This window comes from Halichoerus grypus, chromosome 10 (assembly GCF_964656455.1).
Source record: "Halichoerus grypus chromosome 10, mHalGry1.hap1.1, whole genome shotgun sequence".
Lineage (NCBI taxonomy): Eukaryota > Metazoa > Chordata > Mammalia > Carnivora > Phocidae > Halichoerus > Halichoerus grypus.
Window position 1 is genome coordinate 132728010 of NC_135721.1, and position 25880 is coordinate 132753889.

The following is a 25880-nucleotide window of genomic DNA, read 5'->3' on the forward strand; positions in this document are numbered from 1 at the left end:
TCTATACAAAATTCTTTATTTTAACATTTAAAAGAAAGAATCACATGTTCATCCTGACAGCTTTCCCAGGCTTGGCCACCCAATAAGTTACACACACACGAAGGTACTTGGAAGGTTATTGCACGCCTCTGTCACTGATGGAGTCACAGTGATGTGGCCACTCTCCCCGCAGTCTGACCCCGCGCCTGTCCTCCCTCCACCAGGAGGCCTCCCTCGGACCAGGCTGTGGGGAGGCTCCGGGTCGTGAAGCTGGCGACACAGCCACACTTCCTGTGGCTCCTTCACTCCAGAGCACGCTGTTCACCGAAGGGGACTCGTGGGTGGGGAGGCTGAGGCAGCGCCCTCGGGCACGGGCAGGCCTGTTCCTGACACCATACAGCAGCCCTGCCTCTCAGATTCCTCCCCCTGCACCATTCTTAAGATTGTTTGCTAGTTGATTCTTTGCTTTTTTGGCTACTTGATGGTTTTGATGAATTTGCTGTGATCCAGGGGTGCTCAAGTACTTCTTTGAGAGTCGGCCTTTGGCTGGGATTATGTTTCAACAGTCTTGAAATGAGGTCCCTGGCTCCCTCCGGCACGAAGTCAGGGAATGTGAACTCAACCTGGAGTACAATAAGTTGACAGTCACAAAACGCAGCTTAGAGAGAACAGTACAAATAGCTCACAGCCAAAGTTAAAGCTGAGAAGAATTCTAAGAAGCAATTGATCATTTCTCATTAGGTCTTACCCGCGATATTCTTTTGTAGGTCTCTTGGTATGTGCTTGCCTCAAAAGGAGGCTTCCCAACTAGAAATTCATAGCAAAGAACCCCAAGGCTCCAGAGATCCACCTTCTCGTCATGCATTCGGCCTTCAATCATCTCTGGGGGCAAGTAATCCAGGGTGCCACAGAGGGTGGTTCTCCTAAAAACAGAGGTAGGCTCAGGTGGGTATGTTTCTGTTTGTATTAGCACAAGAACGGCTAAATGTCATTAACGATGACACTGACATTGATTGAGCGCTCTTCCTGGGCCACATCCTGTGCTATGAAGCAGGTACTATTTAAATCCCCGGTTTTAGGGGCGCCTGGGTGGCTCAGTTGGTTGAGTGTCCGACTCTTGATTTCGACAACTCAGATCATGATCTCAGGGTCGTGAGATCGAGCCCCGAGTCGGGCTCTGTGCTCAGCGGGGAGTCAGCTTGAGATTCTTTCTCTCCCTCTCCCTCTGCTCCTCCCCACCCACTTGCTCGCATGCATGTGCACACGCTCTCTAAAATAAATCAATCTTTAAAAAAAAATAAATCCCCTGTTTTAGACAGAAAACAGAGAGAGATGTGCAGCATCACACAGCTAGCAATCAGGCCACACCCCAAAGTTGTCCAACCCCAGAACCTTCTTAAATGATCTACAATATAAGAAACTTGAATCACTACTATACAAAAGCAGCCGTGAAAGTTCTCTGTAAATAGTTTGGAGTTCTGTATTTGTCTTTATATTACAGATAGGCTAAGAAGCTTAAGAGCCAGGTGACATGATTGACAAACTAAAAACTGTCCCACTGTGAAAGCACTAGCTTTGGCCTCTGATACACTGCTGGTACCAAAGAGACTTCAATTTGGGGGTGACCTATGAGGTATTCTTGCCAAAAATACTGTGTAGGCCCTTCGACCTACTTCCAGTTCTCAGCAATTACAGAGGATGAAGGACCAAGTGACACCATTTTGGGTCATTTTAAATTGTGTGACAACTGGTCTAAATTTAGACCAAAGAAACACAATCAAATACAACGCATGGATGGACCTTGGTTGGATTCTGACTTAAAAGAAGAGCTCTAAAATTTTGTGGCCAACTGGGGAAATCAGAACATGGACTAAATAAATATAACAAGGCTGTTAATTTTCTTAGGAGTGATAATGGTTATGATTATAAGGACAACGTCCTTATTTTTAGGAGATACATACTCAAGTGCTGAGAGAAGGAAGCATGAGGTCTGCAACTTATTTTTGAAGGTTCACAAAAAAAAAAACCCAGACACCACCAAATATGGCAAGTGTGTGGCCATACATAGGGCAAATGTCACCACCTGCTGAATGCAGGCTCTAGATGGACAGCTGGGCAGTCAACCACCCATTCGGCATTTCCGTATGCTTGAGTTTTTAACAACGAAGCCTGGAAATAAGCGGAGGGTGGCAAACATTGAACTAGGAGCGAACACCATGTAGGTTTGCATTGCTTTCTATCAGTTATTCTTTGCCATTGGCTCTTCTAGGGGGTCATGCTGAGGCCAGTCACCACGCCCAGCACCCAGAGAGTACATATGAGTGCACTCAACTCAGTGGTGACCTGCGGCCTGGGATGAAGGAGCTACCTCTCCAGACCTCTATCCCCGCAGCACTACTGAGATGGTGGAAATGGCCCGAGTCAGAGGGTTCTCGAACAACAACACACCTGGGAGCTCTTACGGTTGCTCATGTCAGGGAGGTGGGGTGAGGAGAGCATCAGCATGTACACAGCTTAATCCTTTCTGAAAAGGACACTGATCTTTCCCATCACATGACACCATTGGACAGGTTAAAGTCCAAGTGAGCCCTGTAACTGCACAAAGCCTACAATTCCTCATTGTTGTCTGCCTCCCTAGATGCCAACAGCGCCCATCTAGTGACAACCAGCTTAAAAAAAAAAAAACTACAACAGATTTATGCATTGCTGTAAACAATTAGAAGTGATCTAGCAAAAATAAAGCTCCCCACCCCCACCACGTCACCTATTTTAGGCTATACAATTTTTAACTGTATTTAAGTACTATAGCTGTAATTTTTAAGTCCTATTCCAAAGTTGACAAACTTATCAGTAGATGTATGTTTTTAATGCTCTACCTCACGAGGCTTCAAAAGCTTAATTAAACCCAAATTAAATTAAAACAGTATTTTAGCTCTCGTTTGCAAAGTTAAGATTTAAATTGTTTCATTAAATTTCTCTCTCTGTGTGAAGAGGAGACAAGAAAGGACTCCGCTGTTGACAAAAGCAGACCACAGAGAATCTTAACCACCACCCGAAAGTTCTATCCAAACCAATTTGGTTTTGGAAATTCCCCCAAAGAACTGCGCTCTCAGCTCCAGACCTGTGTGCGCTACCCCTTGGAACTGGTCTCCTGTCCGGGAAGCAGCCGAGTGTCGTCTCCCCGCCCCACTGCAGGCACCACCACACACATCCTACGCTTCCTTGGTCATATACTGGTCACATAGGTCCCCTTCACGAGCCTCTAAGGACATTAAGCATCTTTAACCCAGGCCTAGGACACATTAAAAAGCCTCAAAATAGTTGCAGAATAAAACGTTCTCAAAGACACTCCTATCAGGTTTAAGTTACTCCAAGTATGTGCATCAGTTACCTGCCCCGATTCCACACATCTATGCTTAAGGGTTTTTCTATTTAGTTCCTGAAAGTCCCTGAGGCTTTTGCTAACCTAAGTAAGTTCTACCTCTAAAGTTACATACCTGGAGGATGGGGCATGTACTGACCACCCAAAATCTGCAATCTTAAGCTCTCCAGCCGATCCAAGGAGTAGGTTCTCTGGCTTAATGTCTCTATGAATGACTCTCTTTGAGTGACAGTAGGACAGGGCATCTGCCAACTCTGTGATATACTATTTAAAAAAATAAAGTATGGAAAGTCTGTATCTTATATTTTATGTAACACAATTTTAGACATCTCTTCTGAAAGGAAACCCAACACAGATTTCAACAGATTTTGTAGATTGACGCAAAAGCTAGAAACAATTGAATGACTCTTTAAAAAAAAAATTGAACCAAATTAGTGTTTAGCATAAAATACAAGTTTTCCCATACTAAGTTATTTATTTGCTAATACAGCAGATAGGATATTGGAAATATAGGAAAAACTGATTAGCTAGAACTCATCACCACATGGCAATTTATGGCCTAGTAGCAATGAATTATGATAATACTGAGAAACTAGCACCAATTAGGGAGTCAGACATGTAAACAATTAAAAAACAATTTTAAAAAACTTACAAAAGTACAGTCAATTCCCATTTATAAAACCAAGATCAGGGGTGTCTTGGTGGCTCGGTTGGTTAAGCGTCAGCTTTCAGCTCAGGCCATGATCCCAGGGTCCTGGGATGGAGCCCTGTGTGGGGCTCCCTGTTCCTCCCTCTCCCCCCAGACCCCCCTCCCCAGCTCATGCTCACGCTCTCTCTCTCTCTCAAATAAAATCTTAAAAAAAAAAAGAAAGAAAAGAGCTAGTAGTTAAAGCTGAGCTCTTCAGCACCTACTTCCTTCACACCTCCCATATCAGACTGTGAATATAGGTAAAGGTCCCTAATATTTCTCTACAGCCAGTTTTATTTGAATAAATCAGAAAAGGGAAACAAGAGTGTATAAATATTCATTCTAACTACTGGGGAATCTAGAAAGAATCAAGCTTTTCTTTCCAGTAACTATGTGCTTATATCAACATAAACTCCATCTGGATTAAAGAGTAGTAGTAGTAGTATAAGTATTAATTGCCAATTAAAGAAGACAACTAATTAGGTTAGCTAATATTTAAAAAGTAAAATGAATCTATTTCTACTTATCCAAAAAGCAAATACTTAAGTATAAAATGTCTTATTGCTGAGACAAGACCAAAGGGTCATTCACCAATAGTGCTGTGATTTCAAAAGTACAACCACCTGAAAGAAATGCCATTTAAATCAACGCCCCTACTCTCCAGAAACATAAGGCAGAGTAACCACCAATCATCTGCCGAGTCAACAAAGAACCGCCCAAAGACCCTTTACTTCTTCAAACAAGTAATTTCATTCAAATAAAGTAGCATAATCCAGAGGGGGAAAAAACAAAAACTCAAAACAAAAACCTGATCATGTTGGACTTTAAGATTAGATCCAGGTAAGAGAATGAAAAGACAAGCCACAGGCAGGGAGAAAACCTTTATAAAACACACGTGATAAAAGACTGGTCTCCAAAATATACAAGAACTCTTAAAACTCAAAACAACTGGGGGCGGAGCAAGATGGCGGAGGAGTAGGAGACCTGGATTTCGTCTCCTCTCAGGAATTCAGCTGGATAGGGAACAAACCAATCTGAACACCTACGAACTCAACAGGAGATCGAAGAAAAGAGCAACACTCTCTGAACAGAAAAGCGACCACTTTCTGGAAGGTAGGACGTGCGGAGAAGTGAATCCGAGGCGATATTCGGGAGGACAGACAGCGGGGTAGGGGCCTCCGTAGGCCGCTTCTGGCAAGTGATAGAGCCGCGGAGCACAAAATCGGAACTTTTAGAAGTCGGCTCCGCTGACGGACGTCACTCCGGTGGCGAAGTGGGGGGTGGAACCCTCGCGGGACAGTGTGGTCTCAGGACCCTCGGGGTCACAGAAAGACCGGGGGTGCCTGAGGGCGGCAGAGCTCCCAGGTATCGGAGCAGGGAAGCTGGCTGCAGAGACGGAGCCCAGGCGCAGGCTCTCAGCTCGGGGTTGCCATAAACCATGATCCGCGGCACGGTCGGGCCACTGCTCCTCCAGCAGGGACCCAACAAGCAGCAGATCCGGGGAGACTCACCTTCTTCCCCCGGGGGGGGGGGGGGGTGCGGGAGCGCACCGCGGGGATCTGCTGGGTTTGGAGACTCCACCCGGGGTCGGGTGCCAGATAGAAAGGCGTGGTCACAGGCCGGGTGAGCACGGAGTGCGGCCGGAGACCGGGGACACGGGAGTGACTGACGGCTTCTCTCTGGGGGCGCACTGAGGAGCGGGACCCCGAGTTCTCGGCTCCTCCGGGCGGAGACTGGGAGGCCGCCATTTTCACTCTCCGCCTCCAAAGCTGTACGGAAAGCTTGCAGGGAACAAAAGCTCCAGAGAGCAAACCCGAGCAGATTATGAGCCCAGACCGGGCAAGGGCGGGGCAATTCCGCCTCCGGCAAAGACATTTGGGAACCACGGCAACAGGCCCCTCCCCCAGAAGATCAGCGAGAACAGCCAGCCAAGACCAGGTTTACCGATCAATGAGAACGGCAGAACTCCAGCGCTAGGGGAATACGGCACATAGAATTCGTGGCTTTTTTACCATGATTCTTTAGTCTTTCAAAGTTAATTTTTTTTTTAACTGTTTTTTTTTTTTTTGAATTTTTCTTTTTCCCTTTTTCAACCAACATCTTATCAATCCCTTTTTTAAAAAAAAACATTTTTATTTTTCATTTTTAGAGTCATATTCTATCCCTTCATAGTAGTTACCTGTATTTTTGGCATATATATATATATATATATATATATATATGTTGTTCTCTCTTTAAAATTTTGAGATAGTTTCTTCTAACAGATCAAAATATACCCTAAATCTCTATTGTATAGTTTTTTCTACTCCCCTGTCTGATCACATTCTCTCCCTTTTTTTTTCTTTTTTTTTAAATCCTCTTCTTTCTTTTTTCAAACAACTTATCAATTCCTTTTATAAAATTTTTTATAATTTCCATCTTTACAGTCATATTTCATCCCTTCATCATATCAACCCTTATTTTTGTACATATATAAGTTTCTCTTTCTTTAAAATTTTGGGAGGCAGTTTCTTCTAACAGACCAAAATATACCCAAAATCCAGTGTGTGGCACTGATCTATATACCAGCCTGATCATATTTGATCACATTCTGTTTTTTTGTTTTGTTTTGTTCTGTTTTTGTTTGTTTTTATCTTTATCTTTATCTTTTTCTTTTCTTTTTTCTTTTTCTTTTTTCTCTCTTTCCCTTTCTTTTCCCACTGCTTCAGGTCTTTTCTGATTTGTTTAGAGTATATTCTCTGGGAACGTGTTACCCTGTTAGCATTTTGTTCTCTCATTAATCTATTCTTCTCTGGACAAAATGACAAGACAGAAAAAATCACCTCAACAAAAAGAACAAGAGGTAGTACCGACTGCCAGGGACCTACTCAATACAGATATTAGTACAATGTCAGATCTAGAGTTCAGAATCATCACTTTAAAGATACTAGCTGGGCTTGAAAAAACCATGGAAGTTATTAGAGAAACCCTTTCTGGAGAAGTAAAAGAACTAAAATCTAACCAAGTAGAAATCAAAAAGGCTATTAATGAGGTGCAATCAAATATGGGGGCGCTAAATGCTAGGATAAATGAGGCAGAAGAGAGAATCAGTGATATAGAAGACCAAATGATGGAAAATAAAGAAGCTGAGAAAAAGAGAGAGAAACAACTACTGGATCACGAGGGCAGAATTCGAGAGATAAGCGATACCATAAGACGAAACAACATTAGAATAATTGGGATCCCAGAAGAAGAAGAAAGAGAGAGAGGGGCAGAAGGTATAATGGAACAAATTATAGCAGAGAACTTCCCTAATTTGGGGAAGGAAACAGGCATCAAAATCCAGGAAGCACAGAGAACCCCTCTCAAAAATCAATAAAAATAGGTCAACACACCGACATCTAATAGTAAAACTTACGAGTCTCAGAGACAAAGAGAAAATCCTGAAAGCAGCTCGGGAGAAGAGATCTGTAACCTACAATGGTAGAAACATTAGAGTGGCAACAGACCTATCCACAGAGACCTGGCAGGCCAGAAAGGACTGGCAGGATATATTCAGAGCACTAAATGAGAAAAATATGCAGCCAAGAATACTATATCCAGCTAGGCTGTCATTGAAAATTGAAGGAGAGATAAAAAGCTTCCAGGACAAACAAAAACTAAAGGAATTTGCAAACACGAAACCAGCCATACAAGAAATATTGAAAGGGGTCCTCTAAGCAAAGAGAGAGCCTGAAAGCAACATAGACCGGAAAGGAACACAGACAATATACAGTAACAGTAACCTTACAGGCAATACAATGGCACTAAATTCCTATCTTTCAATAGTTACCCTGAATGTAAATGGGCTAAATGCCCCAATCAAAAGACACAGGCTATCAGATTGGATTAAAAAACAAGACCCATCGATATGCTGTCTGCAAGAGACTCATTTTAGACCCAAAGACACCCCCAGATTGAAAGTGAGGGGGTGGAAAACCATTTACCATGCTAATGGACACCAAAAGAAAGCTGGGGTGGCAATCCTTAGATCAGACAAATTAGATTTTAAACCAAGGACTGTAATAAGAGATGAGGAAGGCACTATATCCTACTTAAAGGGTCTATCCAACAAGAAGATCTAACAATTGTAAATATCTATGCCCCTAACATGGGAGCAGCCAATTATATAAGGCAATTAATAAAAAAAGCAAAGAAACACATCGACAACAATACAATAATAGTGGGGGACTTTAACACCCCCCTCACTGAAATGGACAGATCATCTAAGCAAAAGATCAACAAGGAAATAAAGACTTTAAATGACACACTGGACCAAATGGACTTCACAGACATATTCAGAACATTCCATCCCAAAGCAACGGAATACACATTCTTCTCTAGTGCCCATGGAACATTCTCCAGAATCGATCACATCCTAGGTCATAAATCAGGTCTCAACCTGTACCAAACGATTGGGATCATTCCCTGCCTATTTTCAGACCACAATGCTTTGAAACTAGAACTCAATCACAAGAGGAAAGTCGGAAAGAACTCAAAAACATGGAGGCTAAAGAGCATCCTACTGAAGAATGAATGGGTCAACCAGGAAATTAAAGAAGAATTAAAAAAATTCATGGAAACCAATGAAAATGAAAACACAACTATTCAAAATCTTTGGGATGCAGCAAAGGCAGTCCTAAGAGGAAAGTATATAGCAATACAAGCCTTTCTCAAGAAACAAGAAAGGTCTCAAGTACACAACCTAATCCTACACCTAAAGGAGCTGGAGAAAGAACAGCAAATAAAGCCTAAACCCAGCAGGAGAAGAGAAATAATAAAGATCAGAGCAGAAATCAATGAAATAGAAACTAAAAGAAGAGTAGAACAGATCAATGAAACTAGGAACTGGTTCTTTGAAAGAATTAACAAGATTGATAAACCCCTGGCCAGACTTATCAAAAAGAAAAGAGAAAGGACCCAAATCAACAAAATCATGAATGAAAGAGGAGAGATCACAACCAACACCAAAGAAATACAATTATAAGAACATATTATGAGCAACTCTATGCCAGCAAATTAGATAACCTGGAAGAAATGGATGCATTCCTAGAGATGTATCAACTACCAAAACTGAACCAGGAAGAAATAGAAAACCTGAACAGACCTATAACCACTAAGGAAATTGAAGCAGTCATCAAAAATCTCCCAAAACACAAAAGCCCAGGGCCAGATGGCTTCCCAGGGGAATTCTACCAAACATTTAAAGAAGAATTAATACCTATTCTTCTGAAACTGTTCCAAAAAATAGAAATGGAAGGAAAACTTCCAAACTCATTTTATGAGGCCAGCATTACCTTGATCCCAAAACCAGACAAAGACCCCATCAAAAAGGAGAATTACAAACCAATATCCCTGATGAACATGGATGCAAAACTTCTCACCAAAATACTAGCCAATAGGATCCAACAGTACATTAAAAGGATTATTCACCACGACCAAGTGGGATTTATCCCTGGGCTGCAAGGTTGGTTCAACATCCGCAAATCAATCAACGTGATACAATACATTAACAAAAGAAAGAACAAGAATCATATGACCCTCTCAATAGATGCAGAAAAAGCATTTGACAAAGTACAGCATCCTTTCTTGATCAAAACTCTTCAGAGTATAGGCATAGAGGGTACATACCTCAATATCATAAAAGCCATCTATGAAAAACCTACAGCGAGTATCATTCTCAATGGGGAAAAACTGAGAGCTTTCTCCCTAAGGTCAGGAACGCGGCAGGGATGTCCACTATCACCACTGCTATTCAACATAGTATTAGAAGTCCTAGCCACAGCAATCAGACAACAAAAAGAAATAAAAGGCACCCAAATCGGCAAAGAAGAAGTCAAACTCTCACTCTTTGCAGATGATATGATACTTTATGTGGAAAATCCCAAAGACTCCACCCCAAAACTGCTAGAACTCATACAGGAATTCAGCAAAGTGGCAGGATATAAAATCAATGCACAGAAATCAGTGGCATTCCTATACACCAACAACAAGACAGAAGAAAAAGAAATTAGGGAGTCGATCCCATTTACAATTGCACCCAAAACCGTAAGATACCTGGGAATAAATCTAACCAAAGAGGCAAAGGATCTGTACTCAGAAAACTATAAAATACTCATGAAAGAAATTGAGGAAGACACAAAGAAATGGAAAAACGTTCCATGCTCATGGATTGGAAGAACAAATATTGTGAAGATGTCAATGCTACCTAGAGCAATCTACATGTTCAATGCAATCCCCATCAAAATACCATCCACTTTTTTCAAAGAAATGGAACAAATAATCCTAAAATTTGTATGGAACCAGAAAAGACCCCAAATAGCCAAGGGAATGTTGAAAAAGAAAAGCAAAGCTGGTGGCATCACAATTCCGGACTTCCAGCTCTATTACAAAGCTGTCATCATCAAGACAGTATGGTACTGGCACAAAAAGAGACACATAGATCAATGGAACAGAATAGAGAGCCTAGAAATGGACCCTCAACTCTATGGTCAACTCATCTTTGACAAAGCAGCAAAGAATGTCCAATGGAAAAAAGACAGTCTCTTCAACAAATGGTGTTGGGAAAATTGGATAGCCACATGCAGAAGAATGAAACTGGACCATTTCCTTACACCACACACAAAAATAGACTCCAAATGGTTGAAAGACCTCAGTGTGAGACAGGAGTCCATCAAAATCCTAAAGGAGAACACAGGCAGCAACCTCTTCGACCTCAGCCGCAGCTTCTTCCTAGAAACATCGCCAAAGGCAAGGGAAGCAAGGACAAAAATGAACTATTGGGACTTCATCAAGATAAAAAGCTTTTGCAAAGCAAAGGAAACAGTCAACAAAACCAAAAGACAACCGACAGAATGGGAGAAGATATTTGCAAATGACATATCAGATAAAGGGCTAGTATCCAAAATCTATAAAGAACTTATCAAACTCAACACCCAAAGAACAAAGAATCCAATCAAGAAATGGGCAGAAGACATGAACAGACATTTTTCCAAAGAAGACATCCAAATGGCCAACAGGCACATGAAAAAGAGCTCAATATCGCTCGGCATCAGGGAAATCCAAATCAAAACCTCAATGAGATACCACCTCACACCAGTCAGAATGGCTAAAATGAACAAGTCAGGAAATGACAGATGTTGGTGGGGATGCGGAGAAAGGGGAACCCTCCTACACTGTTGGTGGGAATGCAAGCTGGTGCAGCCACTCTGGAAAACAGTATGGAGGTTCCTCAAAAAGTTGAAAATAGAGCTACCATACGACACAGCAATTGCACTACTGGGTATTTACCCCAAAGATACAAAAGTAGGGATCCAAAAGGGTACATGCACCCCAATGTTTATAGCAGCAATGTCCACAATAGCCAAACTGTGAAAAGAGCCAAGATGTCCATCGACAGATGAATGGATAAAGAAGATGTGGTATATATATACAATGGAATATTATGCAGCCATCAAAAGGAATGAGATCTTGCCATTTGCAACGACGTGGATGGAACTGGAGGATATTATCCTGAGCGAAATAAGTCAAACAGAGAAAGACATGTATCATATGACCTCACTGATATGAGGAATTCTTAATCTCAGGAAACAAACTGAGGGTTGCTGGAGTGGGGGGTGGGGTGGGAGGGATGGGCTGACTGGGTGATAGACACTGGGGAGGGTACGTGCTCTGGTAAGCACTGTGAATTGTGCAAGACTGTTGAATCTCAGATCTGTACCTCTGAAACAAATAATGCAATATATATTAAGGAAAAAAAAAAAGAAGAAGAAGATAGCAGGAGGGGAAGAATGAAGGGGGGGAAATCGGAGGGGTATTGAACCATGAGAGATGATGGACTCTGAAAAACAAACTGAGGGTTCTAGAGGGGAGGGGGGTGGGAGGATGGGTTAGCCTGGTGATGGGTATTGAGGAGGGCACGTTCTGCATGGAGCACTGGGTGTTATGCACAAACAATGAATCATGGAACACTACATCTAAAACTAATGATGTAATGTATGGGGATTAACATAACAATAAAAAATTTGAAAAAAAAAAAAGAAAACTCAAAACGACCAAAACCCAATTGAGAATGGGCAAAAAACCTGACAGACACCTCAAAGATGATACACACATGGCAAATAAGCACATGAAAAGATGCTCATCTTTTGTGACTAGAGAATTGCAAATTAAAACAATGAGGTACCACGTACACCTATGAGAATGACTAAAATCCAAAAAACTGAGAATACCAATCGCTAGTGGAGGAGGAGAACAGGAACACATTAATGGGGGAGAGGGGGGCAAAGATGGTATATCTACTTTGGAACACAGTTTAACAGTTGTTTTTTGTTGTTGTTGTTGTTGTTTTTACAAGGCTACACATGACCTTACTACACAAGCTAGTTTTCAAATCTGTTGAAAACTTATGTCCCACAAAAACACACATGCAGATTTTTTTGTGCAGCTTTATTCATAATCACCAATAACTGGAAGCAACCAAGATGCCCTTCAACAGATGAAGGGATAAACTGAACTATGTCCATGCTGCAGAATATTATTCAGCAATAAAAATGAGCTACTGTGCTCACGCCCTGAAAGGATACAGATGACCCTTAAATGCATATAGTTGGTCCCCCCAAGGGTAACTGGTTAATTATTCTGATATCACTACACATGTACACTGGAATTGAATAATCAAATGGTTGGTGGATGGTAGGATCCAGGTTTTTCAAGGTTGGACTGCAAGGCTACAGATAAATACGGGGAAAAGGGTAGAATGATCCATGTGGCACTGGACTCATGTTTTGCTTAACGTAGATACAAATGGATAAAAATATAGATACATGTATATACACAGATTAGTATACACATATATGTCCCTGTTCTGTCCACCGAGAGCCTAGACATAAGGATACTCCAGTAGCAATGAGCGTAGCTAGCACCCAGATCTTCGAGCAGCAAAATAAAGTAGTATGAGATTATAATTCAAAGTATAAAATATCTGTGAGTCCACATTAATAAATGACTGAATAACTGAGAACAGACAAATCTCTGATGCAGAAGAATTCTAATGATATACGCAGATAGAGGTAGAGGTGGGACGTAACCCCCACTCCTTCTTCAGTGTGGGCGGTGCAGAGAAGAGCACAGTATGGAAAGAGACAGAAACTTCCCAGGGGAGAAACCTAACGAGCGTGACCTCAGCCAGGTCACCAAGGCCAACACCCCCAGTGATAAGCCAGGTTCTAGAAGGGACCACACTAACGGACAATGAACAGGAGAAAATAAGTCTGTACTATCTCTACATGCTCAAAATCCAAAACTATTCTACAATAAATTATTTTTTAAAAAGAGGGCAACTTTTCATATATACATTTCCACAAAAAAACAGCTGTGGAAAGAAACCAGCCACAGTATTCCACCTGGTACCCAAATTTACCTGTACATATGATTCAACTAAGGTATTCTGATTCTTTCATTCAAAGACCTGATCCCAGTGAGCTCTCTTTCCTAAGACAAAACCCACTGGACTATAACGAAAGGCACACTGCTATGTAGGACAGGAATACTGTAAACAGTATAGGCCGGGACAATAAATGAAAACTTACAGTAGCAGTTCTCTGCTCATCAAACTTTGACAGTTTCTGAAGTTCTCTGTAGACAGCTCCGAGAGGTGCATATTCTAGAATTAGGTAAACTCTGGTGGCATCATGGAAATAACCATACAGTCTGAGAATATTTGGATGCCTGCAACAAAGGATGAATACTCTAACACCTGGTTTTGGAAAAAATACAAAAATATGTACTAACTACTAATCAAACCCCTTATGTAAAACTAGTGAAAATTGGTTCTGGTCACAGACCACCCCACCACACCCCTCACCACACCCCCCACCTACTTGAGAATCTGAAACTACAGACCTACTCGGGGAAAAAAAAATAACACGCATCTGCAGTCAGTTGGCAAACATTACAAGGTATTAATGGACCTCAGGTTTAGTTAAGACTATTTCCTTCCCTCGGGCCATCTTTTTTTTTTTTTTTTTTTAAATCTTTTTTTTTTTTTTTAAAGATTTTATTTATTTATTTGACAGACAGAATAGCGAGAGCAGGAACACAAGCAGGGGGAGTGGGAGAGGGAGAAGCAGGCTTCCCGCCGAGCAGGGAGCCCGATGCGGGACTCGATCCCAGGACCCTGGGATCATGACCTGAGCCGAAGGCAGACGCTTAACGACTGAGCCACCCAGGCGCCCATCCCTCGGGCCATCTTTATTCTTAGGGGGAAAAATTCAGCTAAATGTTAATTCTCTGCACGTTAGAGAAAGAGAGACATGGCATCCCCACAGCAGTTTGATCCCCAAACACTAGGAGACACAACTTCAAAGCAGTGTTGGGCGGGAGAGGTGGGCTGCTGAGGACTTCGGGCAGCTGAGAACACCGCCCAGGATGGCAGCCCTCAGCTCCCGTCAGCTGTTGCCAGGGAAGGACACAGGCCTGACGCAGACAGGTCTGTCAGTATGAACGACTAATTCAAGTCTGAAAAAATACTGGAAGCAAAAAAAGAAAAGAAAAAGACCCACTGGCCAAAGTCAACCTGCAGAGGCTGCCAGTTTGCAACCTGTGCTTAGAGCTCAGAAGTATGATTCCCCTTAATTATGCACACGCAGACACACACACACACACACTTGACTCATGTACATAAGTCATTAACAAAGCACAAACCTCCAAGTGGTTTTTCAGGACCACAGCACTTGTCTAGATAAATCCTTGAAAAATGACGAATTAAATCACTCTTTGCAGTCCTACAGAGCAGGCCTTCCACTGTTTAACTCTCTGTAATTAAGTTCTGCAGCACATTCTTTTGAACATCAATCTGGAAACTTACCTAAGGTGGGATTGTATTTCTACTTCTCTTCTCAGCTGATGCTCAACTCCTGCTTTTTCCAGTTGAGCTTTAAATAATACTTTAAGAGCCAGGATAAACTTGCTTTGCTTTTCTCTTGCCAAGTAAACATTACCAAACTTTCCTTTACCCAGTGGACGACCAATTTCAAAATCTTCCAAAGCCCATTGCCTTCTAGGAAAAAATTTGAACATTTTAAAATGTGAAGATTATCTAACAGTTTATTAAGAAGTTGTAGATATACCTATAAATAATTTTATATTTGAAGTTGTATTCAGTATGTACTTCGGCAAGGACCAAGCCAATAACCACCATATGTGAGTCTCCACCGACATTAAACCCCCTACTCCCCCACCTGCCAACGACTGAGTCAGTGACAAGGAACAATCTGGCCTTTTAGAGCTGAAGACTAATGCAAAGTTCCCAAGGCACTACTACGCTCTGAATTACAGACCTATTACCACCACTGAAGACCACAGGGAAGGTTAGGTAAGTAACTGGAAGAAGTCTTCAGAATTCTAACCACAGCCTCCTCCTCCATCCCAGAGATGCTAACTCTCTGGGGTGGAGAATCACCCTGATAAAGCAAGTGGGATGGATCCTACAGGGTAGGGGGGGCGAGAACCACTGGATTTAGATTCTCAGAAAGCTGCTATTACAGGCAGCTAAAGCAAAAAAGGCTGTGGGTTCATTCCTGGCTCCTCCTACTACATTCTAGACATAACATTCTACATTCTAGAGTCTAGACAGTTCAGAAATTGAGAGCAGACTTTTGGAAAATATCTGGGGAAGATACGAAGAATACTTCAACTGATAGTGTCAAAATATTCAGAGTCATATATACATGTGTCTTTAGTTTTGTAACATGACTGCCTTTTGTTTAACAAACTTGCTCTTTTGTATAAGAATAAAAATAAATATAGAAACATACCTAAACTCTATGTAGTGGTTACTTCTGAGGGTAGAGAGAAACTTATTTTACACATTTCTGTAACAGATTCATACAAGTTTTGTTTTTGTTTTTTTTTAAGATTTTATTTATTTGACAGATAGAGCGAGAGCACAAGTAGGCAGAGAGGCAGGCAGAGGGAGAGGGAGAAGCAGGCTCCCCACCGAGCAGGAAGCCCAATGTGGGGCTTGATCCCAGAACCCTGGGATCATGACCTGAGCCGAAGGCAGCCGCTTAACCAACTGAGCCACCCAGGTGCCCCAGTAAATTTTTTTCTAAATTTGGAAAGCAATAAGAAAAGCTTGAGTCCCTAGTAAACATCATTAAAATTCCTTTTTTCTTTTGAAAGGTTAGAATTTGGGAAGATTTATATTTTGAGTGAAAATATAAGACCTTTTTATTTTTGAATGTGTTCCCATAATTAAACTTGCAATGGTGTATTCTAATAGAATGATAGCACAGGACTTTGTAAATAGGATAAAGCTTACTTTTTTGATTCTTCATTTTTCTGTTTTGTTGCCAGTTCCTTTTCAGAATTATGTCCTATGTAGAATAAATTAAAAATCTGTTTTTAGAATAACTACAATTATTTTAGAATAACTATAAGTAATTAAAAACCTATGAACAGAAATGAAACAAAGAATGGTCACCAAAATATTAATGGTATGTCCAGAATGGTAGATCTGGGCTATTTTTAGTTTTCTTTATAGAAAAAAGATTATCACACCCTAACCTGACTCCTACCAGGTGAAGTCTTTACAGATTTCTAGAGTAAAGATGAGCAGATACATATACAGCTAGGCCCTCTGAAAATTTAAAGACTCAAGACTATGCAGATTCTCCCTGAAGCTTCAGTTTCCAAATGAAGAGCCTCTAAAGCAGAATTGCCAAAATCTCCATCCATGATATGCTCCCACTCATCAGCTTCTCCCCCACTAGGTGGGCTAGTCCACTGTCCATATGTATGTGTGTACAAGTTATCAACGCCGTGCAATGAAACATAAACCAACCACCTTTCTTCCACTAGATTAGCTGCCAGGGAGAAATATAAAAATAGAAGCCACAGAGTCAGCAAAATGTACAATAAACAAATTGCACAACAGGGTGAAGTCATTAGCCAGAGGCTACATAGGACATTTCCACTTCAAACTCCAGCAGCAGCAGGGTACGCTCTGCTCAGATACCTGCATGCGGGCCCCAGCTGGTTTCCCCCTCCACGCTTCACCATCTCCATTAATGCCATCAATACGACCACCATCCCTATGACCAGTTGACTGCCCAGTTCTATCCTGTCTGCATCCTCAGGGAGCACTCGAATTTGCCTGCACTTCTCCATCCTGGCTGTGTCTGAGGGTAAGTGAATGCTTCTCCGCTTCTTCCTCTGTCAAACAGAGTTAATAACAGACTCCCTTCACAGTGGTTCCGAGGACTGAATGAGACAACACGGATGAAGGGAGCACTTCTCCTGACTGTGAGCACACAAAGCTGGTAAATAGTAACTATTAATATCCACCCTGCTCCACCCAGTTCAGGCTGCTACCGTCTTTGACCTAATCCCCAGCAGCCTGCCTCCTGTCTGCTATCCCGAAGGGCAGCGTCACTACCTTCCACTTCATTCCACACATCCAGAGGAAGCTTCTTTCTAAAAGTCCGGCGCCTCCTCTGCTTAAAAACCTTTCAGCAATTTCCCCATTCACAGGGGGTGAAGCCCCACTCCGCAACATAGCCACAGTGCCCACCGTGACCTTACCCCGCGGCCTCAGTCCATCCAAGTCCATCCACTTCCCCGACTGCCCTCCACACTCCCAGCCCTGGAACTTCAGTTCCTCAAGCATACCAGGAGGGTAGGAATCAGCTCTCCATCCTGGGCACAGGGCTGGCCCACAGGAGACACGGCTACTTCAACCTGACATCAGATTTTCCCCCCATCCACAATAAAAAAAGATGTAAATGCAAGGGCTCCAAACAATAAATGCAAGTCTATTCACTTGCCACCACTCCTTTTTTAAGCAACTAAAAGAAATAATAACTATCCAATAGAAGTCTCAAAAAGCTGATTTACCAGGGGCTGATGATGACGGCTGCTCATTCTTTTGGGTATTATTCAGTGGCCTAGAGACAGGACGGGGAACACTGGTTGTCTGCAATTGCTTCTGCTTCAGATTCTGAACTGGTTTATGGCTGGAGACGAGCTTTGGTGCTTGTGGAGGAATTCGCTGGGAGGAATTTGAAGGATACAAGACCCGCTGGGCCTGGCCACTATTCGCAGATAACGGATTCTGAGAAGGAATTTGCTGAGTCACTGGAACACGTTTTGGACCATCACCGAGTGCAATCGTAGTCTAGGTTGGGAGGGAAAAATAAATTTCATGTCTTCATCAACAAAAGCTCAGTATTTTGAGAATTTCACAAAGTCTGTTTTCTAGTATAACAAAATACTGAAGGTCATTGATAATCCATGGAAGGGGAAAGCTATTTTCATCAGCACTCCCAGAGGATATGGTTAATATACAGCTGAAAGGAATACCTGAAGGATACCTCCCACGCACCCCAACACCCCACCCCTAAAAATCATGCTCCCATAAATAAATGTTCATTAACTAAACTTTCATCTGAAGAGGGAGACATCAAACACTTTCCAAGAATTCTCAATGACTTGGAAATTATTACTTAGCAAAAAGCACAATACGGAAACTTTATACCAAAATTCCAATTTCATTGACATTTCTTTGGCAATACCGTACAGACGTTTAGAAAAAAAAGACAAAGAAATATGTCAAAATATTTAACAGTGGTTATCTTCAAGTCAAGATGTTTTAAAGATTTTTTTTTTTTTTTTATTTATTTGAGACAGAGAGAATGAGAGAGAGAGAGCACATGAGAGGGGGGAGGGTCAGAGGGAGAAGCAGACTCCCTGCCGAGCAGGGAGCCCGATGCGGGACTCGATCCAGGGACTCCAGGATCATGACCTGAGCCGAAGGCAGTCGCTTAACCAACTGAGCCACCCAGGCGCCCTCAAGTCAAGATGTTTTAGAAGACAGTCGGAGAGCCGCGTGGGTGGCTCCATCGGTTAAGCGTCTGCCTTCGGCTCAGGTCATGATCCCGGGGTCCTGGGTTCAAGCCCAGCATCGGGCTCCCTGCTCAGCGGGGAGCCTGCTTCTCCTTCTCCCCATTTCTCTGCCTGCCGCCCCCCCTGCTTGTGCTCTGTCCAATAAATAAGTAAAACCTTAAAAAAAAAAAGTCTGAATTTTTGCATATTCATTTCCCACAAAATACTTACTACTATTAATTATTTACTAATGTTTCATTGTCCCAAGTACTTACAAAATGGGTCTGAGCCAAAAGAACTATGGCAAAGAGGAAACAAATAGGTTCTTCAAAGAATTATGCCAAAATATATTATTTACATGCTTGTAAGTAGGGGGATCATAAGCTTAAAAAATAGTTAATTCTAAGACCTTGAACTAATCAAACTAAATGGGGTGGAAGACTTCCTCCAACTTCAGTGGAGGAAATTTCCTCATAAATGAGGGAATAAGGCTGGCAAGGGAAGCCTCAGAGTGCCTCACAAGAGATAGTTTCCAACTTCCAAGGAAAAAGTCAATTACTTCTGAAATTAGCAATGTCCACAACACAGTAGGCATTCAGGCAGTGACAAACATTTTAAACAGAGCAGTTTTTTTTTTAAATGATCTTTATCAGGGGCACTTGGGTGGCTCAGTCAGTTAAGCATTTGCCTTCAGCTCAAGTCATGATCTCAGGGTCCTGGGATTGGCAGTGTGGGGTTCCCTGCTCATCAGGGAGCCTGCTTCTCCCTCTCCCTCTGCCCCTCCCCCTGCTGGTGCACACGTGCTCAGTCTCTCAAATAAATGAAAATTCTTTAAAAAAAATAAAAAATATAATGATGTATTGTATGGTGACTAACATAATAAAATAAAATTAAAAAAAATAAATAATACAATGATCTTTATCATAGGAATTGAGAATCAAATACAAGGACTCAAGTTAGCCTTTTTCTAATTGGTTATTTTAGACTTTCAGCCAGTAAAAAAAAAAAAAAAGAAAGGATAAGTATCCATTTATTTGAAAATGAAAACTTCTCACCCTGTCAGCATGGCTAAAGTCAAAAACACAAGAAACAAGTGTTGGCAAGGACGTGGAGAAAAAGGAACCCTCGTGCACTGTTGGTGGAAATGCAAACTGGGGCAGCCACTGTGGAAAACAGTATGGAGGGTCCTCAACAAGTTGAAAATAGGGGCACCTGGGTGGCTCAGTAGACTGGACGTCCAACTCTTGGTTTCGGCTCCAGTTGTAATCTCAGGAGGTCCTGATATCAAGCCCCAGGTTGGGCTCAGCACTGAGTGTGAAACCTACTTAAGATTCTCTTTCTCTCTTCCTCTCCCATCCCCTCGCCCACCCACACACACCCTGCTCATGCATGCTCTCAAAAAAAAAAAAAACCATGCACACACAAAAAACACAAAACAACTTAAAAAAGAAAAAAACTTCTAAAAACAAGACACCCCCCCCACACACACACAAATCAAGAAGGAAGATTTGCATTTTTATGCTGACTTCCTAGAAGGAATAAAATCTGGGGATTACTTATATTAAAGGATCTTTATATAAAGACTTATTCCCCCAGCTGCTCCACAAATATTCATTAAATTCTAAGACTAGGGGTCTTTCCTAGGTGAAGCCTTCCTGGATTCCAACCTAGCCCAACCTGAATTGAGCACCCCTCGGCAGAATTATTCAGGTCATTTCATATACACATTTTATGACGGCGTGGTACTGGCTCACATAACTCCCCCAAAGGGCTAAGCTCTTCAATGTCAAAGACCATGTGCTTTTCACCATTGTAATCCCTGCATCTGACACAGAACCTGGCTCAAAGTGGGCTCCCAGGAAATGGTCACTACAATGCAGCTTGACAGCCTCTGAGCTTACCATTCCCTGAATCGTGACCAGAACAAACTACGGCAAAGCAATTTCATTTCCGGTGAGCAAGTAAGCACAAGCAAGTATTAGGAACCTGTTGTGTACAGTATTATCCTACACACATTGGAGGAATGCAGATACTTAAACAGCTAGCTAGAAGACAAAGCAGAACAAAATAAAAGCTACAGTGACAATCCACAAAATGTTATTGAATGCCAGGAAAAGAGACTGACATCCAGGAATGTAGCAGAGAGTTCTAAAGTTACAATCCAAAGTAAAAGTAAAAAGAACTCCAGATATAAAACCAATCCCCATTGGGTTTTATAAATGTGATCGAGAATACAGATTATCCAATTTACCTTAAGAGGCCCTGCAATGCAGTTTTCTTTAGATCGGTCCATGATGCCTGAAAAGAAAAAGAACCATCTTTAATTTATACAAATCCTCGTGCTTCCAAGTGCAGTTATGCTAGATCCGGGTTATAGCTCCTGATGAAAAAGCCTCCACAACACAGAATTTCACACTTTTTCTTTGTCCAAATGAAGCTGGCCAGGGAGCCTTGTTTTCTCAGGTGACATAAGGGACAGGTGTGGGGCTTCCACCCCACACTGCATCCCCTCCCCCAGCCCCCAGCTTCACTCCCTGAGTCCTCCCGCTCCACCAGCTTGTCTCTAAAGGATTACTTATCAGTGCAGGAGCCTGCTTCCAACCCTGCTGCCTTTTAAAAGCAGGTCCTCTCTTCCCCATAACGGACTCTGGCTATGACAGCACCTCTCCCCTCACCCTTCAACAGCAAAGCTCCAGAACAGTCATCCACACTCACCACATCCACCATTTCTCTCAGCCTCTAGCCCTCCCCCATCAGGATTTCATACCCACCAAGGGGCCAGCTCATGACTGACGTCTACTGTTACCAGATTGGTGTCCCCCAGCAGCATTTGACAGGGTGGCTCTTTTCCCACTCCCAGCCTCTGCTAGCTTGCAGGGTGGTACCATGTCATCAGCTGTCCTACTGCAACCTCCTTTGCTCGATTAGCCTCACTTTTGCCAACCTGAAAGTCTGGGGTGACCCGGAATGAGTCCTTTGACCCCACTTCTTCATCCCTACCCTTCCTAGGGCACCCCTCATCCAGCACCAGTGCTTGAAACATCTTTAAGATGATGTGAATTTACATCTTCTACCCTAACCTCTCCTCTGACTGCCAGACTCCTACCTACCTACCTACCCGCTCAGTATCCCCCAGAAAGGTCTGCCAAGCACCTCACTCCCAACACATCCAGAAAGAACCTCTTCTCTCCTCCTAGCTTTTCTTCCCCTCCGCTCTCAGGAGCAGCCTGAGCTTAGGCCCAGAAACACTCTTTTGCAGCCATCTTCATTCCCTATAGGAACTCATCCAGTTTCCTGGCTCTCAATACCATTCACAGGCTCAGGACCTCCAAACTTCCTTCTCCAGTCCAGACCTTTCCTGAACTCCTACCACCTATGAAACATCTCCGCCTGTAATCGGAGGCCCCTCAATTTTAAAATGTCTCAAACTGAATTCCTGCTCCCTCTCTACCCCCATCTGTCCAACCCTGTTCTCACAGATGCCCCCTTCTCAGTTACTGGCAAACCCCGCCTGCCAGTTGCTCGTGTCAACTATCTTTTACACGGTTCTCCTTCAAACCCCACATCTAATCAATCCATCAGCATATCTCGTAGGCTCTACCTTTAAAATCACTGCTCAGGACCTTTAATACCACCACCTGATCAAACCAATGCTCTCTCCCTTCAACTCTTTGCAACAGGCTTCCCATGATCACTCTGCTTCCACCCTTGCCCCATTATGGTCCTTTCGCAAACTATTAAGTCAGCTATGCTGGTCCTTGGTTCAGAAGCCCCTCATGGTCCCTCAACTCAAATTCAAAATCCTACCTGCATAGACAGGCCTACAGTCTCAGAGTATGGACCCTGACCACCTTTCTGGCCTTATCTCCTCTTTTCTATTGCACACCAGCCATACAGGGCTTTTTTCTTTCCTCAAAGCAGTCCCCTGCCACAGGGCCTTTGTACTTCCCTCTACCACTTGGCTCTTCTACCCACTTGGCTCTTCCCTCAAATAGAAGTGTGGCTTGCTCCTTCATTACATTCAAGTCTCCGCTCAGACGTTTCCTTTCTGACCATCTTGCTTTTTTCTTCATAGCCCTTACTTAACATCTTACATCACATTACTTGTATTTGTTTACTTCTGCCCTCCCAGACAATATCCAGCTACCTGCTCAGTATCCCCAAGGAAAGTAAGCTCCATGAGAGCGAGGGCTTAGTCCCATTTTGTTTATGTTGCCTCCCCAGATCATGTCTGGTATGTAGTTCCTACACCAGTGTTTGGGGAATGAGTTAATCCATTAAGAAAGCAAATCAATAATGCAAATAGTTTATAACACTTACTAAGCTCATACTGTGAGTCAGGCACAGCAATATATCAAGTAAGTAGGACATAAACTCCAAGAAACAAACCTCTCTGTATTTTTCCTGCCCAGGTGCTCTGAATTCTAGAATCCAATCAGAAAGTGTCCCCCACCCCCACACTTTCACATCCATTTCACAAATAAGCAAATAACTCCACTTTGAAGATAGAACCACAGCTACAGAGCAAGGAGTCCTTATATCAAACAGGTTAGGAGAAATGACAGAAAGGAAAAAGGAGTTACAAGCTTGTGTTGTGCAAACATTAATTTCACACACGCTCTAATGCTTTCTTCACTTTCCCTAACGATCACAAGCAGCAGACTAATGAGATCACACAGGCTTAAGGACATTTATTCAATAGTCTTCAACAGAAACTAGATATTTGCCCCAATTGAATATACTTTTCCTTCTCAGGGAGATGAATAATAATAAACAGGATGGAGTAAGATTGTGATCCAAAAATTCTGGAAAGAGCCCCAGGAAAATTGTTTCTCAAGTGATTCCAGTCCACAGCCAGGGTCACATGACCCAATGACCTGCACAAGATTCCTGCGATTCAAACCACATATTCATACTATTCTAAACAGGAAAACTGTTAAGATTACATATCACTGTGCCTTTAGACTTTTCTTCATCAAGCTTGCTAGTGTCTGCATAGACTTAGAGGAGAGTGGGAATGAGTATGTGGCTGAAAAGAATCTGATTCAAAGAACAAGAAAGGTTAAGGAGAGAGGAGGAACCGTTAAAAGTCAAGGGCAGTAGTAGCTCCATCTCCATCTGGAGGGCATTTGTTAGAAATGGAGACTTTCGGGCCCAACCACAGACCTAACAAATCAGATCCTGCATATGCGCTGGTCTAGATCACTGGTTCTCCATGAAACATCAGAATCACCTGGGAAATTTGACAAACTACAGACACCTGAGTCCTCTAGGCCCAAGCGCTTCTGATTCATTAGGTGGGTCTACATTCTTCACAAGGACCCTCTGAAATCACGATAAACGCGGTCCAAGATCTGCGGCTTGAGAAGCACTAGCCAAAGAAAACCTCTCTGAGGAAGTTTTCATTTATTCACCCACTCACCCATCCAGGACAAGGGTCCTTCCTGGCTATTCTATCCAGAGTAGCCCCCGGTAAACCACACTACTGTTTTCTTTTGCAAGTTCTCCGGCCAGTTCGTCGTCTGGCGCCCCACCCCCGCTGGAACGCAAACTCCCAGAGAGCAAAAGCCCTCCTACTTTTTCTTACCCAGGTGCTCACCGAATACGAGAACCCCATCAGAAAGCACCCCCACCCCCAATGCCACTCAACAACCCCATGCACTGCAGGTGTTTAGTAAACACCAAGCGGCATCTTACAGGGCGCCCCGGTACCCGCGAGCAGAGGGGAGGGCGCTGGGAAAGCACCGGGGGGGCAGAGGAGGGGAGCGGGGAGAGGAAGAGAAGGACTGAGGCGGACCGAGGAGGACCACAGTGGGGACGGGGCACCGAGGGAGGCCTCGCCCCGACTCTTCCCCGCCGGCCCCGCAGCCCCACCGCCCTCTTCCTTCCCACCCGTCCCGCCGCCCGCTAAAAAGCCACCAGGCCCGCCGCCCTCGCCCACCCGTCTCACAGAGCTGTCCCAGAGTCTACGAACCCGTCGGCTCCCGCCTCTGACCCAAGGCAGCCGAGTGCTCCCGAGCGCTCAGCCGTTAAGATTCAAAGTCTTCATTTTAAATAAGAGTTAAACCCTCTAATCTGAAAGCTGATTGGCCTGGGCTAGAGAGGCGCTGCCTTTTGATTGGTTCACAGCCAACCGGACGGCTTGAGTCACGTCCAAGGCGGTGACAGCGCGCAGGCGCACTTGCCCGGTAAGGCCCCGGAAGTGGTGGAGCCAACCGCCCGCCAGACTTTGGCAGTTCTAGCGCCCGCGGTGCTCTCCGGGATCCGACGTTTGTCGGCGAGACGGCATTTCCTTCGTGCCAATCAACGTTGTCGCGCAAGAGGTAAAGTCGGAGGAGGTTAACGAACTACTGCAACGCGCCAGTAAGTAAGATGGCGAGAAGGGCAGGAGAGAGTGGGGCCGATCGATAGCGCAGCGCTCGGCGCTTCGTCCTTTGCGCGTGCGCAATGAACGTGCGCTCATAGCGATCGATCGGGCAGAATTCGCGCCTCCATTTTTCTGGGAGAAAGCGGGAGATCGAGAGAGCCGGACTAGCGGGTACTGAGGGCCTGGGATGCATGGAGAGCGGCGGGTGCGGTCCGCTGGGGTCTTCACGGAACCACAGGAAAGATGAGCGAGGCGGGAAGGCCCGATAGTGAGCGGGGTGGCATGCGCCCTGAGTTGCTAGGCTGGGCCTGCACACCCTCTTCTTTTCCTCGAAGGCCTCGCTCCCACGCTCACTCCATCCTTAGTTCGCTTCTACCGCGGGATGGTAGCGGAGCTTCGTGAAGGGGGCGTGTGTGTTCTCGCCCTGGCCCCCCTTCCAGTTCCGGGTGTAGACAGTTCCTAGGGTTTGTTCTTCCCGTCCTGGGGCCTCGGCGTCCTCACCTGCAAATTAGGGGTGGTAATGAGGCACTTACTAGCCCAGCGAGCGAACGTTCTGTGAGACT

The 25880-nt window shown here is 43.6% G+C and overlaps 2 protein-coding genes and 1 long non-coding RNA gene across 5 annotated transcripts in view; 2 read left to right on the plus strand and 1 right to left on the minus strand.

Annotated features, from left to right (window-relative positions):
• Positions 1-25163, minus strand: AURKA (aurora kinase A). The gene is made up of 9 exons (XM_036121042.2): positions 24925-25163; positions 21202-21248; positions 17964-18243; positions 16390-16444; positions 14935-15126; positions 13658-13796; positions 3477-3625; positions 728-902; positions 1-602 (listed from the first exon to the last, which is right to left on the minus strand). The coding sequence occupies exons 2-9, from the start codon at positions 21241-21243 to the stop codon at positions 417-419; spliced, it is 1218 nt and encodes a 405-aa protein (XP_035976935.1). The 5' UTR covers positions 21244-21248; positions 24925-25163; the 3' UTR covers positions 1-416.
• On the plus strand, positions 16497-19141 carry LOC118553850 (uncharacterized). Its single transcript, XR_013442099.1, has 2 exons — positions 16497-17254; positions 17319-19141. It is a non-coding gene; the product is annotated as an uncharacterized LOC118553850 (long non-coding RNA).
• The window catches only part of CSTF1 (cleavage stimulation factor subunit 1), a 10085-nt gene continuing 9330 nt past the window's right edge, over positions 25126-25880 (plus strand). The window contains exon 1 of one of the 3 annotated variants that reach the window (XM_036121037.2): positions 25126-25273. The gene's annotated coding sequence lies outside the window, so the exon portion shown is untranslated. Of the gene's footprint in view, positions 25314-25393; positions 25489-25880 lie in introns of those variants that run through there. The other 2 variants (XM_036121034.2, XM_036121032.2) reach the window with 2 other exon arrangements.